Source organism: Simochromis diagramma, unplaced genomic scaffold (assembly GCF_900408965.1).
Source record: "Simochromis diagramma unplaced genomic scaffold, fSimDia1.1 OVJJ01000618.1, whole genome shotgun sequence".
In the NCBI taxonomy this organism is placed as follows: Eukaryota; Metazoa; Chordata; class Actinopteri; order Cichliformes; family Cichlidae; genus Simochromis; species Simochromis diagramma.
In genome coordinates, this window is record NW_024387423.1 from 11,031,027 (window position 1) to 11,049,531 (window position 18,505).

General features: G+C 43.7%; 1 protein-coding gene across 1 annotated transcript in view; it reads left to right on the forward strand.

Annotated features, from left to right (window-relative positions):
• The window catches only part of rims2a (regulating synaptic membrane exocytosis 2a), a 153,469-nt gene that overhangs the window by 73,243 nt on the left and 61,721 nt on the right, over nt 1-18,505 (forward strand). Inside the window, 5 exon segments of the mRNA XM_040013344.1 lie at nt 6,064-7,010; nt 14,189-14,400; nt 15,675-15,794; nt 17,238-17,337; nt 17,464-17,587. Of these exon segments, the coding sequence (XP_039869278.1) occupies nt 6,064-7,010; nt 14,189-14,400; nt 15,675-15,794; nt 17,238-17,337; nt 17,464-17,587 (1,503 nt within the window).

Consider the following 18,505-nt stretch of genomic DNA (forward strand, 5'->3'; position numbering starts at 1 on the left):
ACCCGGCCGCACACATGCACAGAGTAGACTTATCGTCCAAATCTCCCTCTCTGCCCCCTCTCACGCTCGCTCTCTGTGTAGATTTGATTTGATGCCTGAAAATCCGCCCAGTGGATAAAAAAAGAAAAATGCATAAGCCATGTCATTTGTTCAGTTTGGTCATATAATTGCAGGCTGAATGAGATAAGGTGAGGCCTCCTCATGTACTTGTCCTTGGTCATAGACATTAGCTAGTAATCGGGCCCAGGAGTGTAAATCCTTTCCGAGACAGAGGACAGAGTGGTCGCTGGGTTGGACGGCATCGCCGTCGGCTCACTTTCAGCCGGCTCACTTTCAGCCACCCAGAAGCTTCTGCAGCAGGACTGTAAACGTGTGTCATCTGTGCTCATCCGGCAGTGTGGCAGGTTGCTTTAGATGCAGCAGACCGTAGGAATCAAAGCAGGTCATCCGGATGGTACGCCCTCATTTGGGATATTGGGAAATTCAGCTGAATTGTCCGGTTTACTTCGGGGGTTTCAGCTGGTTTGATTGTACGACAGGATCGGACATGCTGCTGCGTCTCAGATTCACGGCTACCAACTGAGTCAGTCCTGGAAGGCAGAGTGATGCTGCATCTTTAAATGGATCATTAGAGGTGTTTTTCCTCTTCTTGCCTCCTCTCCTCTGATTGCTCTCACTCGAAACTCACATGCACACTCAGCTTATTTTCATTTTTCCCCCTGCTTTTTTTCCCTCTTTTTTTTCTACTCAGTCGAGACAGTTCCAGGTTGTTTTGCTGTCATTAGCGGGCCAGATTTGTTCTAAGAAAGGAGGGCTTCTGCAGCGCGGCGCCGCTCATGTGTTCTCATTTGACTGCTCTCCATTATACGTGAAGTAGAGGTGGCACCATTCCCGCGGGGGCAGCGTTGCATTTTCACCTTGATTGCTTTTGGCTTTCTTATTTAACATGTTTCTTCAGCAGAAGCAGGAGCAAACGGAAGCTGTGTCACACCGAAAAGCACTGCTCCATGACTGAATCATCTGCTGTGGGTAGATCCGCCATAGACCTCTAGATAGAAAACCACAAGTTTTAGTATTAGAGGAGAGTGAATCTGGGAAACAACAAGGCTCCGGTAGTAGGGTGGATCGGACTGGGTGCGCGCTGGGATTGTGTGCAGAATGTGTTTGCGTGGAGCTGCCAGGCAGAGATTTGAACTGAGCTACATCCCAGGATTCGACAGTGACTTTCAGTAAGGCTGGCTATATCTCTGGATTTAGACTGTTATGAGCAGTTTGGATAAAGCATGTGTGAAAATGTTTTTTGTTTTTGTTTTTCAAATGGTTTAGCTTTAAAGGTTATTTAGCAGTGAAGGCATTTCTCCATTGAACTGTATGAACATTTAAATTTGCCCTATGTTATTACAGCAGATGTAATCCAGTCCTTTTACTTTTTCTTTTCTTTTCTTTTCTTTTTTTTATTTTTACAGTAGAACAGTGGACTTGTGGCTGACTTTTTTCTTGGGTGAGGGTACTTGTCATAGTAGCAACTCCATCATTGCAGTTTCTTTTGCACATTAGTGCCTGTGTGTCAGTGCGTACATGTGTCTGGGTGCCTACGCATGCAGCTGAATCCTGCGACATCTGTGAAGGGTTCATCACTCACTGAAAGCTTCCTTATTGACTCTGTGTTATTGATTTTCGTGCCAGTGGCATTTCTTCGGTTTTAAAAGGGAAGTAAAGTCTCAGCACAATTATATCCAGGGAAGAAAATCCTTGCTCAGTGGAAATACTGTGGAAATAACCTCAATAATAAAATTTTTTATTTTCTTTGCTGATAAAAAACAACAACAAAACACTTATTAAAGTAGCTATGAGAGGACATGATCTCTTATTATTTAAGTTGACAATAGTGTATAATTTGGACAGCATACTGGCTGTGTGTGTGTGTGTGTGTGTGTGCTTAGCCTCTTAATTTGATGATGATGTTGTAGATTTATCATAAATTCACATCAAATGTTTATGATTTATATCCAGGGCTTTCTGCTCAGTTTCATCGCTTTCATCATACAGAGTATAGGGGTGTAGGGAAAATTACACACACACACACACACACACACACACACACACACACACACACACACACACACACACACACAGGGAGTGACACAGTTAGACGATTTAGTCCATTTACAGCCTGGGAACTGAGCTCTGTCTGTGGATGCTTTTGACCGGATCTGCAGAGAGAGAATAGGGCAGTGTCCTCTCATTACGCCCTGCAGTGAATCAGGGAATTTCACCAGTTGTTTTTTGTGTGTTGCTTTGTAGAAAATAACATCACATAAAGGTTTTTATCATGACGAGCATGTCAGGTCACTTTTAATCTTTTTGTGGGTCGCACTTTTTAATCTTTCGGTGCCATAGTGTAATCCCATGATTTTTTGGGGGGGGATTTTTTTTTGAGCCCTGGATTTGATACATTATGCTGCTTTTGATAAGGACAGTGTACTTGAAAAAGATGATTAACTGGAATTACCTCTAGAGCACTGCAGGCGTACAAGGCTGTCCTGGCAGCAGTAATAACGCGACATCAAAGGGATGTCAGAAACCTTCTATATTTTAGTTGAAAAGCTCCGGCACCACCTTGCATGAATCGAATCTTATTGCCATCTCCGTCCTTGTCTGTAGCTCCACGATAGAGCAGAGGATTTCTATAGTTAGCTCAGCATAGGACAACAGCAGTAACAAAGGCTGCTGTTATTCCCACAGCAGGAGCGTATAGAAGCCCTGGCCTCTATTCCCATAACATAGCACGCACAAAGTGCACGTGCCTCCCTGTTGTTGGCCCGTTAGGTTGATTCACTGCTCATCAATCTGCTCTGGCATCACGCAAACGCGGATGAATCTTGCGCTATAAGGGGACGTGATAGGAGGCCTTTACGTTGCCGTGCGTGACTCAATCGTTGCCGCAGCCAGACTTCTGTGCAACTTGGCAAGCATCATAATCCCACGGTGTCACATCCTGCCTCTTCATGCTCGAGCCTGACAAACATGATGCTTTAATGCAGCGCGCAGACCAGATGCAATGTCCGACTGCAGGACACGGTTACTGTAATTTGGCATCTGCGTACTTTTGCTCCACCTAATTCCACATTCCTTGTCGATACCTCTTCTCCCATTTTGCCCCTCCTTTCTTCATCTCTGTCTGAGTCACTAAGGATGGAATACAAATCCAAGATCAGCAGAGTGTGTCATGCCAGCGCTCAGGTGTATGCAGAGAGAGGCTGTCGAAGCACCAGAGAATATTGCACAGTGCAAAACATAGCCCTGCGTCACCACTCTGTTGTGTATATATTGAAGGTTGCTTAAGCACAAACAGCAGCAGCAGCAGAGTCATGATGCGGACGCTGATAGAGTGCAACGGGCTTACTGGCTTGCTTGCGAGCACAGACATTTCTGTGTTTGGAAAGGAGGGACATACAAGGCTAAACGGGAGCAGAGGATTGTGATGCTTGTGTCAAGTTGTGTTAGACCTCGTCAAAGAGCTGTTTGTTAATGTATGTTGTGCAAACTGTGTGCAGCTGCTATGAGTGTGTGTGTGTGTTTTCTGGGTGTAGCGTTTTAAGACAGTCTCGGAGAGGACGTTGGCCTGAAGCCCCAAAGAGATCCTGAGAGCATTCCTTAAGCAGTCGGCTCAAAAAACACACACGCGGTCACAAACACACACCTCAGTGATTACAGAGTGGCTATAAAGAGAGATTTCTCACAGACACACACACACTCCCCCGCCTTCCTCAGCTCCATGTCACGCCGCCTGTCCCCCCTAATTTCTGCTGCTGCTTCACTTTGAATTTGTGAATGAAGTGCAGCTCAGTTAGTGTCCAGAAAACAGCTCATGAATAATGTACCAACCCTCGTGTGTTTTTCCTCCATCTTTGAATCATGATACTGGTGATAGAAGGTATTTGTTTTGATGTGAAACAGAAAGAAGTCACTCCTGTGAGCTGGCAGCATCACAGAGACTCGAGCGGCCAGTTTTTCTTCCTCTAGGTCGTTCTTATTTGGCAAAGGTATGTGATCAGTGCCTGCTTTGCAACAGTGGCCCTGAGAGGTTTGGGTTTTTTTTTCTAATTTCTGTTGTGTTTTATTGTTTTTCTCAAGTTGAGTGTGTTTGACCTCTGTACATGTACGTGTCTGACCACCGTACATGCTTGTCTGTTTGGCTGTTAGTCAGCAAGATAATGCAAACACTGCTATTTCAAGATTCTCGGTGGAGAGGAGAGGCAAAGGAAGTACCAATTAAGTTTCAGTGTGGCTCCAGATCATTTTCTTACCAACCTACCAGCTCTCAGAGTAAAAAAGTCTGTGTTTGTTAAATTTTTAAGTGTTTGTGATTTTTTTAAAAATGCAGACAGTTATTAAAGATGGCATTAACATCTTTTGTGTCTCAGAAACTGAGAACATCTCAGTCTCAGCAGCTTTCACCAGCTATAATGCTTCCTTTACGTCTAGTGTAAAGACCAAAAATCACAGGCAGATTGCAAACTTGCCACGTACACACACCCACACACAACCCTGAAATGGATGCATGGAGTATTTATTCTTTTTGCTGCAAAAACAACACTGACATCCTCACCTTATAATGTCGTTATGAACAGCTAACTGTTGCCTAAGCATCATTAATGGCATAACATTAGCATTCATGGGCAGTCATGTTTGTATGCTGCATGTAAATATGTTAAAATGCTCTTTTTGACCTGTTCTTGTTATTTTGTCCCTTTTGCAATTAAGTAAAATTTGCTTTTTATGTGCCAGCGTTGCTGGGAAGCACATTTTGTGCTGCACTATTGCTCAGCTTCTGCCCCTCTCTAAGAGCCCATATTTTAACTGTACAGCAGTTCATGAACTGTACGCAACGCTCGTTCATCATGCTGTCTCTCCCCAGAGCTAGCACTTGACTTTAGTGAGATTATTCAGTGTACAACATAGAAATTCAAACATGGGGACCACAAAAAGCATCTTTGCCCACACGTCCCTCACCGCAATGCTTATATCTTTTGTACTGCACATCCATTTTAGCTTTGACTAACCTGAACAGTCTGTGATCCAATAGGGAAGGGCCAGCCTTCCTTCAGTGAATCAGCCAATCACATGTGAGGAGTTCTTACCTTGGCTGGTGAGCAAAGCTGGCAGCGGTGATTTATGAGTCCTTTTGAAATTTATGGAAAGTTGTCACGTACAAAATTAAGGGGATGCTTCACAGAGCTTTTTCCACACCAAAATGTCATTATTACTTTGGAGGAAAAGTGGGAGAAATGTAGGAGAAAAGTGGCTTATGAATAATTGATTCTGAACAAAAGAATAAATGCATTAATGCACAGTTAGCCCCCTCCATCCTTTTCATCCACTTCCTGGATGGTTTCCTTCCAACCAGACAACAATAAAACGATTGACGCCTAATTTTTAGAAATATGAAGCTGCTGATCGTAATCAGGGCGTACTTTCTAACATTTCAACATTTCCAGCTTTTAATTGTGTTCTTTTTTTATCAATACCAGAACACAGAGATATTTTTATTGTCTCCCTACAACCCCTTCATGTGCACTGTAATGTGCACAAAAACACAGCCGGTGGATCACTGAATCATTTACCAGTGCACTACTCTCAGCACACGTTTAGCATATGTGTTGAGAACACATAATGTAAAATGACTTGAATTGTATATTTTGTGTCCTCTTGCTTCTTGGACTGAGAGGAAGAACTGGTGCTACATCCTGCTGTTTAGTTTAGTCTTCTCTGTGTGTGTGTGTGTGTGTGTGTGTGTGTGTGTGTGTGTGTGTGTGTGTGTGTGTGTGTGTGTGTGTGTGTGTGTGTGTGTGTGTGTGTGTGTGTGACAGAAACAGTGCAGGCTATCATTACCTTTTCACAAGGACTGGGACCTGTGCAGTGCAGACCAAAGTAAAGTGAAGCTACAGGATGCAAACAGCTTTCAGCCCAAAAAGACATCATATAATTAGAACGAGAGAAAATCTTGTCTACAGTTGACTGGCTAATAATTTCTTTTGTTCCTCTCCTTCTGATCTGCAGGAAACGAAGCCCGTCTGCATCCAGGGATCCAAACCAAAAATACGACCAAAGGGAGGGGGGCGACCACTCACAGTATGCCCCGACGGACGGCGGCATGCCTAGATCACCGTCTGACTATGGGGAGGGGGACCCTCGGCGGGCTCCGCGGGGCCCACACATGTACTCAGATATGGATGCAGTGCGAATGGGCTATCGGGACCGTCGAGGTCCCGGTCGCTGGCACTCACAGGAATACCCACTCGACCAGGAGCTAGATGGACCGCCCAGTGAGTATGACCTCCAGCGGCAGCGCCAGGAAGAGTTCCAGGCACGCTATCGCAGCGATCCCAACCTGGCACGCTACCCTGTTAAGCCGCAGCCCTACGAGGAGCAGATGAGGATGCACGCTGAAGTGGGCCGGCTAAGGCACGAACGTCGCCACAGCGACGTCTCCCTGGCCTACACGGAGCAAGATGAGCCCAGCCCCATCCGACTGTCGCGTCAGCTTCTCACTGAGCGCCGGCCGCCTATGGTGGGACAGCGCTCCTACTCCGTTGACCGGTCCTCACCAGGGCCAATGGGTCCTGGCCTCGGAGGCCACAGAGGAAACCACAGCCCCCCAACGCCACACCGTAGTCCCGTTCTGGGTGACCGGTCGGGGGACCTGCGAAGAGGAGACCTGGGGGTAGGTGGGGATATGATGAGGAGGCCGCAGCACCACTTGGACCCCAGTTCAGCTGTCCGCAAGACCAAGAGGGAGAAAATGGAGAGCATGTTGAGGAACGACTCTCTTAGCTCAGACCAGTCGGAGTCGGTGCGCCCGCCGCCCCCCAAGCCCCACAAAACCAAAAAGGGAGGGAAGATGAGGCAGGTGTCACTGAGCAGCTCGGAGGAGGAGCTGGCCACCACGCCGGAGTACACCAGCTGTGAGGATGTGGAGATAGAGAGTGAGTCAGTTAGTGAAAAAGGTAGGAGCCAGCACACCACGAGCCTCACTGTCTGCTCTCTCTCTGTTTCTTGTTCTCTGTATCAAAAAGTTTTTACAGCATACAAATACACACATATCAGTGCTGTTATTGTGAAGTCTTAAAGCCGTTCTGCTTTACTGTTATTGAGCAGTCACTGAACTGTAATTCAATCATTGCTGCTGTCTTCAAGTGATGTTGATTATGCAGATGTATATATTGTATAACTTTCAGATTCCCCAGTCTGCAGTGTGTACATGTGCTCTGTGTGTGTGTGTCTGTTTATAAATGTATTTTTTATCTTTAAGGCTCATCATTTTCACTCTGAAAAATCTTTAAAGATGTTTCTGTTTATACAGATTTTTCAATAAAGATAACATTCTCGTAAAACATTAAACAATCTAAATGCAGAAAATTTCTTCTTAAAATGCTCCATAACCAGAAATAAGTGCTCTTAGGTTTTGTATTATTTTTTGGGGGGGAGGGGTTGAACATCTTAAAAGTCTTTACTGCCATTTCATTCATCTTCAAACAAGAAAACAACCCAGCCATTGCACACGTGCAATAAAAGCCTATAAAAACTGAAAATGATGAGCCCTATTTTCGTGCGGAGAACCGCGGTGTTTTCTGTTTGTCGTTAATGAATCTCCTCTAACAGCTCTTAGTACCTTCGAGGAGGAGGCCTGTGGGCTCACAGGCCAGCCAGACATGCTTCAGTGTGGATGGGTGGTTTATGTGTGCGTGCGGCTGTGAGTTGGAAACTGACGTAGCACCGCTGATCTTAAGGCTCTCTGCTTTCGCCGCTGTTACGGCACTATTTGCCAGGTCCTGCCACAGCTGTTTGACAGTGTTCTTTAATGGACAGTGTTACATAATGGACAGGCAGGAGGAGAAAGCGAGATGTTTTGGGAGTTGTGGCTGTAAACCGAAACAAAGGGAGCTGACTTTAGAATGTAGAAATGCGTTCCTGCAGCAAATTGTATCTGCGCTGTCAGCCTTGACTTTACAGCTCGCAGAAAGCGGAGCTGCCTTGCTGGTATTGCGAAGGAGTTCAGTTTAGCAAAAAAAAGAAAAGAAAAGAAAAATAGCTCTGCTGGCTTTTATTTATTTATTTATTAAATCAAGGACTGCTTAAACTTTAAAATAATAACGTGGATCCCTGAATGAAGTGGTTTTCTTACCGTCTGCTGTGACTGATATGTTTGCATCTCACATTTCTTCAAGTATATATATATATATTAAAAAAACAACATCCCACCAAGCAAGCACACACTGACTGAGTGAAATGCCACTTTGCATAGAATCAACATCAGAGACAGTCGTCAGCTTCTCCCTGCTCCTCTTGGTTGACAGTTGTTGTAATTGCGAATTGATTTTTTTCTTTTTTCTTTAACTTTTCCTGGGATGTAAAACCAGGAAAGAGGGAGGAGGAGGAGTGTTAGGGGTTAGACTATAGAAAGGACAAAAGTACAGTGGCACAGCTCGCCTTTGTCGCTGAATGGTAGATGAAATGTTTAATGCAGAGGAGAGCAGTGGAATTTGGTTGGCCTGCTCTGTTATGTAACTGTTCTCCACTCTAAGGCGAGCAGCTGAGCACCCGGCGCTACATTATTGATGTGGGAGTTTCCAGATTTACAGGTAGCCGTGGAGCAAAAATAGGGAGAAGGCAGGTTGTTTAGAGGGTCAGAGTTTCTGTTGTTTCTGTGTGCGTCTGTCTGCCTGCCTCCTCCGCGGGTCATGCTGCGTAGGAGAAAAAAACATAGGGAAGAGTTGAACTGTTGACCTGGATAAGTATAGCTTCCCATGCTAGGTACAGAACATACTCAGACAGCTGATTATGTGGAGCTTTATTTAGTTTTAATTGGCAGTTTCATTAATTATCTTCATCTATGACATAACTAAGGCTGCTGTGATTCGGTGCATGCAGGGAGTCTGATAAATGGGTCAGCAAATTGTACTGAACCATTTATTTTAAAACAGTGTGTACGTGTTTGCGTAGTAAGTTTAATTATGCAATAATTAGAAAGTGCATTCGAAGCTAACGCCACCCCCGATGTGCACATGTGACCCTCAAATATTTTTCAGCTGGGTCAGATCAAGCAGGTGTTTTTAATGCTCCTAAAAAAGGAGCGAGATTAGAAATATTTCTTCTTGCTTTGTTTAAAAAAAAAGAAGAAGCATACAGAAGGACTTTGATTATTTACCAGAGTGAAAAAAGTGAAAAGTGAAAAAAAAAAAAAGCATCAGAAATCTGCCAACAATACGAAGAGCAGTGGTTGCGATTGCACGTGAGACAAACGAGGGCGGAAAGCAACTTTTTTGCCATATGTTCCCGTCAGCATCTTGGGGGTTTGTGCATTCAGCTTGACTGGACAACGAGATGGGTGTGTAACAGCAGGCTAAGTAGCGTGCATCCCACACTCTCCAGTTTCTGGTACCTAGAAGGGGGAGAGGAGGAATCTGTAAAGAAGGAGGATGAGGGGGGCTGGGGGTTGTGAGAATAAGAGTAGTTGAAGGGGACGAGTTAGACTGGAAGAGAAAGGGTGTGCCAGCTGTAATGGGCCTGGCTTGTGTCTGTGAACGCAGGAGACTGATTTATTGCGATGGTCCTCTCCCTGTGTTTTCCTCTTTATTGATTCCCCTGACATGCAGTCTCATAATAGTGCCCAGCACACAGAAAAGGAGAGGATGGCTGGCTAACTGCAGCAGACAGGTGGACATTGTGTAGTGACAACCTAAGTTACATCCTTATTAATGGCTTTTGGGATCAGGTTTTGCAGCTCGGTAACCCTACTGGGTTTGTAGTGTTTGGCCTCATGCTAGAGAAAGATTGTCTTATTAATCCATCCTTTCTCTACCTGAAAGGCATTGTTTTTGGGCATATTAAAAAGGGTTAGTTTAGGGTTAGTTTATTAGAATAGATACTGATTGATATTTTGAGCTTACCAGTAGCTTAACATGATACTGTTTCACCTTTGTAGCATGGTGGCTATGTTTAAACATAGACATTGTTTCGACCTGCCTCTTTTCTGCTCTCACCTCTTGAATTGTAGTAAAAACAGCATCAATAATTAATGATCCAATTAATAGTTTACACTGGTTTTTATTGAGCCGTCAAAGTGATGGAGAGCCTGCTGGTGGTGAACTCCGCCACTGCCTGCGCGCTGCCTTCGACCTGAATCAGCACTTTGCGGGGCCTCGGAGTCGGAGCGAAACGGCAGGGCCGGGCGCAGACTGCTGATACTCACAATTTATGGCCGTGATGAGTTTCCTGCTTGCTGAAAAATCAGACAGTGCCTTAAAGGGGGAATGGTGCCCATTTGTGGCATGCCGCTGTTAATAAAGCTTCAGGGAAAGTAAGGAGAGAAGGCTGGGTGTGTCTCGGTGCTCACTCAAATTCTTTTTTTTAAAACATTAAGAGTGGGCTGGGGAGGGGCCTGAAGATGGAGGCGTGCCACAGGAAGAAGAACACACATAGGTGGAGGTTGAACTGTAAATGATGGAAGCTTGAGATGAGCCACATAGTGTCTATATTCATTCAGTCTATAGCTCCACATCAAACACACTACACTCTCATTGGAGAGCAAAGTGTGCTCTGGTGTTACGCTGCTGACGGAAGAGCAGCTGAAAGGCAAAGGAGGTAATTACTATTGTCAGCTGTTGGCGAGAGGGTCACGGAGGCCAAAGCCTATCTGGGGACATCCATAATAGTTTATCACAGCACATTACTACATACACTAAGTAGTTACAGTGCTTCTTTAGAATGCTGGATGGATAGTAATACAAAGGGTGTTGTTTGGCCTAAACTGACCTTGCAGCTTGGTCACAACAAAATTGCAAGTTGGAAAATGTTATTGAAGATCTTTTTCTTTTTACTATATTAAAGGGGGAATATTATGATCTTATTTCTTCTCATCATTTCTTCTTGGACTCTTCCAGTGTAGCTTTGTATGATTCACAGTCCAAACTAATCCTTATTTGTCATATACTGGATTAGATTGTGTTCTTTCTGAAACAAATCATTTAAGTTCCTTCACCTTTAAGTGAATTTTCTTCTGATTCACAAAAAGAATAATAAATACAAATTAAAAAGTCTTCTCCCACTGATATCATATAGAACCAAGAGTACAAAATTTTTTAAAAAAAATCAGTGTTTACAGCAGTTTGACACTTGAGATTTTGGCTAATATTGATTACTTATACATACTGACACTACACTGACTTTGTTATTTGAAACTTCATTTGCAACCAAGATAAAATATGGATAAGACAGGACATAAGATACATTGTGTTTTAATATTGAAAAATATTGAAAAAGAAAGCTAGGAAGCTAAAAATTAATTTGAAGCCAGAAACAGACCTTCTGTTTAAGAGCCACAGTTCTGCAGGCATGTCTCTTTAAGAGAAGCAGATTTTCTTTTAAAGGTTAGAGCCTGAGAGATTTATCAGTGAGCCAGTATTATCGGCCGATAGTAGTTATTTGCTAAGTGGCATTGGCGTTTATGCCGATAAATGAAAATTTAAAAAGTTTTAAAAAAAAAAGGGAGAAACACCTTCAGTGATGTTATAAGTACCAGAGCGCACTCTGCAACTTTCCAGTTGGCCACCTATGTTTGGAAACACAACAGCCAGCTGATCCGAGCAGAGTCAGGCAGAGCCTGTATGAGTGTATAAACAACTGGAGATAGCAAATGTTATGGAAGGCTGTTTATCCTTTGTGTGTCTTAATGGGAAAAAAACCCCATTTCCGATCCATCGGAATATTAAATTTCAAAATCTCCAAATAATTCTGTACATATCTGTTAAGAAAGTACTGAACCCCATATTACCCCAGTGCAATGAGGGATTATTTAAGACATTTCTGGCTATGTGTATTCACAGTGACCCTGTCTTTATGCAAACAACGTCTTCCATGCAGCTTCTTTTTTGTCCTGTGCTGAAAATTCTTTCTCTTTACCCCTGTCCAGTCCAGCCTCCCACCACCTCCTCAGCCTCCACATCTAGCAGCATATGCAGTCTATTTTTATGCCTTTCCATCAGCGTTCCCTGATTTCCCTGAGATTGAATCCTGAGCTAGATAATACTTGAAGGAAGCCTGTCCTCTATAGATCCATTAGGTTCTACAGCTCTTTGCAGGGGAAGTGAAGTGTGGCGAATGTGATGTATGTGGCCCATGGGTTAAACAAGTCGAGTGTTTTCAGATGACCTCACTTGTGACTGCAGCCCCGAGGTCCGCTATTGACTTTGTACATCTGTGCAAACACACAAGTCTACAACAGCATGTTTGCTGCCAAGAACACGTTGTGTTTCTGTATTATTTAAACGGCCCATTCTTCGGTAAATGTTTTAATAAGAGCAACTTTATTTCCCCTTTGTAAAATGAATTGGCATCATAGCTGAATATCATTTAAATGAATTATGCATTGTAATGGGATGCTAAAATGATGTTACTGACTGAAGTCCTGGACAGAGAAGAGCAGGATTTGACTCTTAACTTGTGCCTGTCTTCACCTCCACACTGCTCTCCCCTGAGAATCTCAGCACTACCTTTGGATTCAATATTTTTTGCTCTTTTTAATTAGCTTTAAATGTTAAGCTTCTTAATCAAATTGAAAGTGCTCATCTCACTGCTCTGTACATCCACACTGGAGAACAGGACAAACCCTGCAGAATCGCAAAGTTGCTTCTGGAGATAGATGGATAGTTTTGATCGGTTCACATTTGTCTCATTAGAAGTCTTCCCTTTATAACTGATTATTGTCCTGAAGGCACGACAAGAGTAGAGAAATGCCCCAGAATCCTTCATCCTGCGATCGTCATCGTAGCCACTTGCCTGGCTTTCTCAAGGCCATGTATCCGTCGATGCTACGGCAGAAGTTGTAATCAGAGCCTCATCTTTAAAAGCTCTCCCCGGTGCACTTTAGATCGAGGTCAGTTAAGGTTGTGTGGCATTGCAATCTGAATCCCCAGTTAAACACATTAGAGGTCTGCCCTGCTCCCTACTATAGATGCAGCTTCTTTAGAATAAGATAGCAGTGTGCTGACTTTGTTTCAACAAAACAGAATCTGGCCCGAATGTTTCTGAAGATTGCTGTCTGAAAAAAGTCAGAGGAATGTAACGTGGAACGTGTTTCGATTGAAAGAAAAGTTTGCCTTAACTATATTTGAAGAAATGAAGAAAGGTCTATTTCTTCACCTGCTCAGGAGGGGCAGCTAATCTGAGGAAGGCTGACTAAAAGGGAGGAGGATGGGAACTAAAAATTCTTGTGTGATATGTTTCATGAACTGAGGGGACAAAGCCGGATTATTTTGAACTGTGAATCATGCAGAACTACCTATTAGCCAAAGTATTGTAAAGAAAACAAAACTTCGCTCTGTGGCCTATATGTTATCTTAATGAGGCTCTTTTCTCTTTATAATCATACTAAACATATTTATTTATTTCAAATGGGCCGTTTATCCTTGCCCCGCCCACTCCTTGTCTATTTGTCTGTTTATCAGAGGTTCCTAATGTGCTGTTGGAACACATGTAATACCTTTAAAGGATTTGAAGCTTCAGATTGTGCTTTTGACTTCAGCCATGGCTTGTGTCTTGTTTAGTTTTCTTAATTGTGCAGTGCTGAACTCAATCCATCTGCGTCTTTTCCTTCTCTGCAGGGATCTTAGGAGCAGTTATCTCTCTTGCTGAATTATGGGAGCATGTGAGCACTCGTGTGTTTGCGTGTGTGTTGGAATGTGAATGACTGGATGTCTTATTTCGAGCTCTCTGTGTCTCTGTGTGGGTGTGTGCGCGCGTTAATGTCTGTACTTTGTGGTGTCCTCACTTGTCCCTCTCGATGTCCTCTCTCGTGTGTATATGCCCTCCCTCCCACCTTACAGGAGATTTGGATGGCCATTGGTGGGACCATGCGTCATGGCATAGCAGTGAGGCTTCCCCACTGTCTTTGGTGAGACATGTGGAGCCCTGCGTTGACCCTCCCTCCCTACCACCCGCCCCCTTAACCCCACCTCTCTCTCTCACTCTCTCTCTCCTTCCCTCTCTTTCTGTCTCTCTCTCTTCTCTCCCCCGTCCCCTGTCCTCCCGGAGTCTTTTTGTCATTTCATGTTTCCTTTGTTTTATTTACACCTTTGCATGTTGTTTTTTCTGTTTTTTCTTTCTGTTTTTTATCCCACACCTGTAGGGGACAGTCAAAGGGGAAAAAGAAAAACTATTGAGCAGGCATTTATGTCCGAGGCGACACACACCTTATCTGAGAGGCAAAAGAAAATGGTGCGCTTTGGGGGACACTCATTTGAAGAGGACTTGGCATGGTGTGAACCGCAGGTTAAAGACTCGGGAGTTGATACGTGCAGTAGCACTACGCTAAACGAGGAGCATAGCCATAGTGAGAAGGTACTGAGACAATCTAGCCTGCTTTTTTTTCTTTTTTTTTTGTTATGATTATTATTTATGACCTTACCCATCCAGTCTTTGTTTGCTCTCTGTCACCAAGTGTAAATAGGTGAGATGTCTGTTTTATGGATTTTATTTAACGTTGTATAAATTGATTTCTCTTGCGATTTTTAAAAAATTGATTTATTGTTTTTGGTTCGGTTACTTTTGGCTCCACCTCGGTGTTGCCTTAAAAATAAAAGTCATTTGGGGACACCCTCTTTGCTTGCTACTTGTACTTGCTGTATTGCTCCCCAAATAGAAACTACACCTCTTTACAGTAGCTGTAAAAGACTTGGGCATTGACACACAACCTCTCTGTTTGTCATGGCACTCAGGAATGTGGGTCTCTCCTAGTTGCATGCTCGTTTTTTTTCCTCCGTATGTTGTGTTCTTGCTCTGCAGCGGTCCTGTTTAGTGTAGTAGGAACACCCTTACTCGGGCCCGTCCCCTCTCACTCTGCTGCCCTACCCCACAGCACCCAGTCCAGACAGATCCTGTCCCCTCTGCCCAATTTTCCACTCACTTCTATAGAAAAAAAAGACACAAACACACACACAAACAGGGAAGATTGGATTAGTTTTGCACCAAAAAAACATTTGTTTTTCTTTTTTCCCTTCCACTGCCGCGTCTGTGATATCACCCTGTGTCTCATAGCTTTATTCTGTGCTGTCTGTTTTTCATCCTTTTTGATCTCTAATGTGGCACCCTAGGATCTACTTCATCTGTATCACGTCTACCCCCCTCCCTCTTTTTTTTTTTCACTATCTGCTTTTCCCCTCACTACTCCACTTGATGGTGGCCGTGTGTTTGTGTGTAGCAAAGCACCAGAGTCACACTCTGGTCTTCCTGCTCCCGTTTGAAGAGCTGGTTTTAGGAGGAGTGTTGAGGCTGCTTGCTTTACTCTGCATGGGGCGCTGCATGAAGCTTAACTCCACCCTCACACCGGCAGGTTCACACAAACTCTGTGAGACAGTAAATGAGCTGTGTGTTACTTGGAGAAATTTCAAATTTTCCTTTGAACGCTTTTGGCCTAACAGATAAAACTGCATCACCTGGAGTTTACATTACTGAGCTATCCAAGTTTGTGTGAACATTCTTCCCCCAAGTGAACAAATAAAGTGCTCCCTTCACGCCCTCCTTTCACTGTTTTGTTGTCTGCTTTGGTCTGAAGTAATCGAACTGAAATGGATGACTTGTTAAACAAAAGGTGTGTTGTTGCTCTGACCTTGTAGCACCCAGTGACGTGGCAGCCGTCCAAAGATGGGGATCGCCTAATAGGGCGCATTTTGCTCAACAAGCGCATGAAAGATGGAAGTGTGCCTCGAGACTCAGGTGCTCTGCTCGGTCTGAAGGTGAGCTTGCAGCCTGTGTGGGCGTCATTTGCACTGCACACACTCATGTTGAACTGCCATTAGAATATCCTGTTAAAATATGCATATTTAGCACAGTGACTTTAACATTTTACCCAGTAGGGTTCAGTCAAAAGGATCAGTGTTAGATGTGGCATTTAGGTGGAAGGTTAAAAATTTTGTGCCTTTTTTTTTAGGTTTCTTCACGGCTTTCCGTTGTTACATCATACAGTAGTACGAGTCACTATTAATAGCCATTATATTCCTGATGAATATTAATAAGTGTTGTTTGATACTGGGCTCTCTAATCTTCTGAACCCATTCATACTGAGCTACTTCAGTGAACAGAATTCAGCTGCTCGGAGGAAACAAGTCGGAGCAGAACCTCCCAGTATTGTCCCTGCAGTTATTCCCTGTTTGTGCATTATACAGTACCATCACGTTCTAATGTAAATTTACATTCTTTGCTCTCTGTGTGTCTTTTTCTTATAGTTTTAGTGCTGCCTGCTTCTTATTGATCAAATTCTTTATTGAATGCTAAGTCAGTTTCCCTTTCAGTGTCTCCATCTATTCAAAAAGCATATACTTATTTTTATATAGATAGTAGTTTTGTTTTATCCTTCACTGTTGTGTAATTCTGTCGGTGGTGCGTACCCTTAAAAAAATAAGAGAGCGGCCGAATGTCCACAGGAGCATGGCAGCAGCCGCTGGAGAAAGAAGCGAGAGCGGCAAGATGGGGAAAAAAATCATTACTGATTAAATGAGCCTCCTGAAATGGCATGTTTGTGTCTGCTCAGTGCTTCTGTGCATTTCTGTCCGCTCAGCAGCAGCCACCCAGCTCCACAATCCAGCCAGTCAGTCCATCAGTCAGGTTGCCAGCCTCGCCCTCACTGCCCATCTCTTTCTCTCTCTTATGCTCTCTTCATCTGCAAGCCTCCCTCTCTCTATCTCCTGCCTGTTACATAAAGCCATTTCATTTAGCAGACTTCCCTAAGCTCCTTTGTATGTTGGCATTCAGCTGCCATTAAGAGGGGATTTTTATTTGTATGATGCCAGTGTAAGCCGAGGAGAGTGGAGTACAGCAGCTCAGGACTGTACAGTACAGCTCTAGCCCACGGCCTTGCACTGTTACAGAACCACGGTACAGCACCGGAGTTTTTCCACGGGGAACAAAGCACAGTCCTGGACAGTTTCTGAAAAGATTTAGACTTTTAACACTGACCTTCTCCCTTCCAGTGTATTTCTTGTGGTTTCAAACCTCACAGGCAAAAACTGAAGCCATAACATCAACAGAATGCTTTGAGAAAATAAGTCCATGTTTTTCTATGAGCTGCAGGGCTTGCATGCTAATGCGGTGCATTAAATCTACAGTTATTATGACATAGCTCGACTTTTGTTTCACAAATGCATTTTAGTACCAGCGCAGTCACCTCTCTGTTTCTACAGGTGGTGGGAGGCAAGATGACAGAATCTGGTAGACTTTGTGCTTTCATCACTAAAGTGAGGAAAGGAAGTCTAGCAGACACTGTTGGACACCTCAGACCAGGTATTGAAACACACACACACACATTTATGAAGAAATTAAACTGGCAAAATTCAGCTGTGACGACAGTGTGAGCAGAAAGGATTAAGATCTTCCACGTGATGCTGAGCATCTCTGGTGTTTTTGCAGGAGATCAGGTGCTGGAGTGGAACGGGAAGCTTTTACAAGGAGCCACATTTAAAGAAGTTTACAATATCATACTAGAATCCAAGCCGGAGCCGCAGGTGGAGCTGGTGGTCTCGCGGCCTATAGGGTAAGATCTCGCAACCAGTGTCACACATGCAGACACACACTGTTCTTCACAACACAACTTTGGTGATCTTGGTGTTAATAAGCAACAAGATGCTCTCGCTCACACTAACCAAGGTGTTAGGCATGGGTGAGAATTTGCGCTGCAATTGTGTTACTTATCCATACAACACAATAAGCATACTGAAGCAGACGAGTTCACTAGATGTGTTAAAATTGTGATTTGAAAATGTAATTTTTAATTAAGCGAAGCCAAGACTAGGATCTGTCAAGGGCATCGACCTTTTTCCCACTATGTGCTTGTGTTGGGATAGTTTGTGACCCCCAGAAAAGGAATTGTGTGTTTAATGATAAAACTAAATATGGTGCAGGACGATAATTCAGACCAAGGAGAGGCACTATAAGAAAAAAACTCTTTTTTTGATACATGCTCAGAACAGGGTGAGGTCTCAGTGATGGGAGAAGCAATTATCTGGTTCAGGGGTGTCAAACATATGGCCTGGGGGCCAAAGACTCCCTTCCAGCCCACTGGATGGCCTTGGTAAACGTGAAGGAAGGAATAGATTCTGTGCTTCAATGGTCATGGTCATTCACACTACACCAAAAGGTACTAAGTAATAAATAAACAAAAATATCCTGAACCTTTCCCTATCTCCAGTACAAGTTTCTGTGTTTTATAGTGGGTCCAAAGTTTAAAAAAAAATCAATTTCCTTCAGCAACCTTTCTTTATCGTGTGGGAAAACGAAGATTTACTGTGTGTTACACCAGTGTGTGAATGTGTGTGTGAATGGGTGAATGACTGAATGTTGTGTGAAGCGCTTTGGGGTCCTTAAGGACTGAGTAAAGCGCTATACAAATGCAGGCCATTTACCATTTTACTGTTGAAGTTCTTTTTTCTTCTATTAAGATGTCTAAACATTT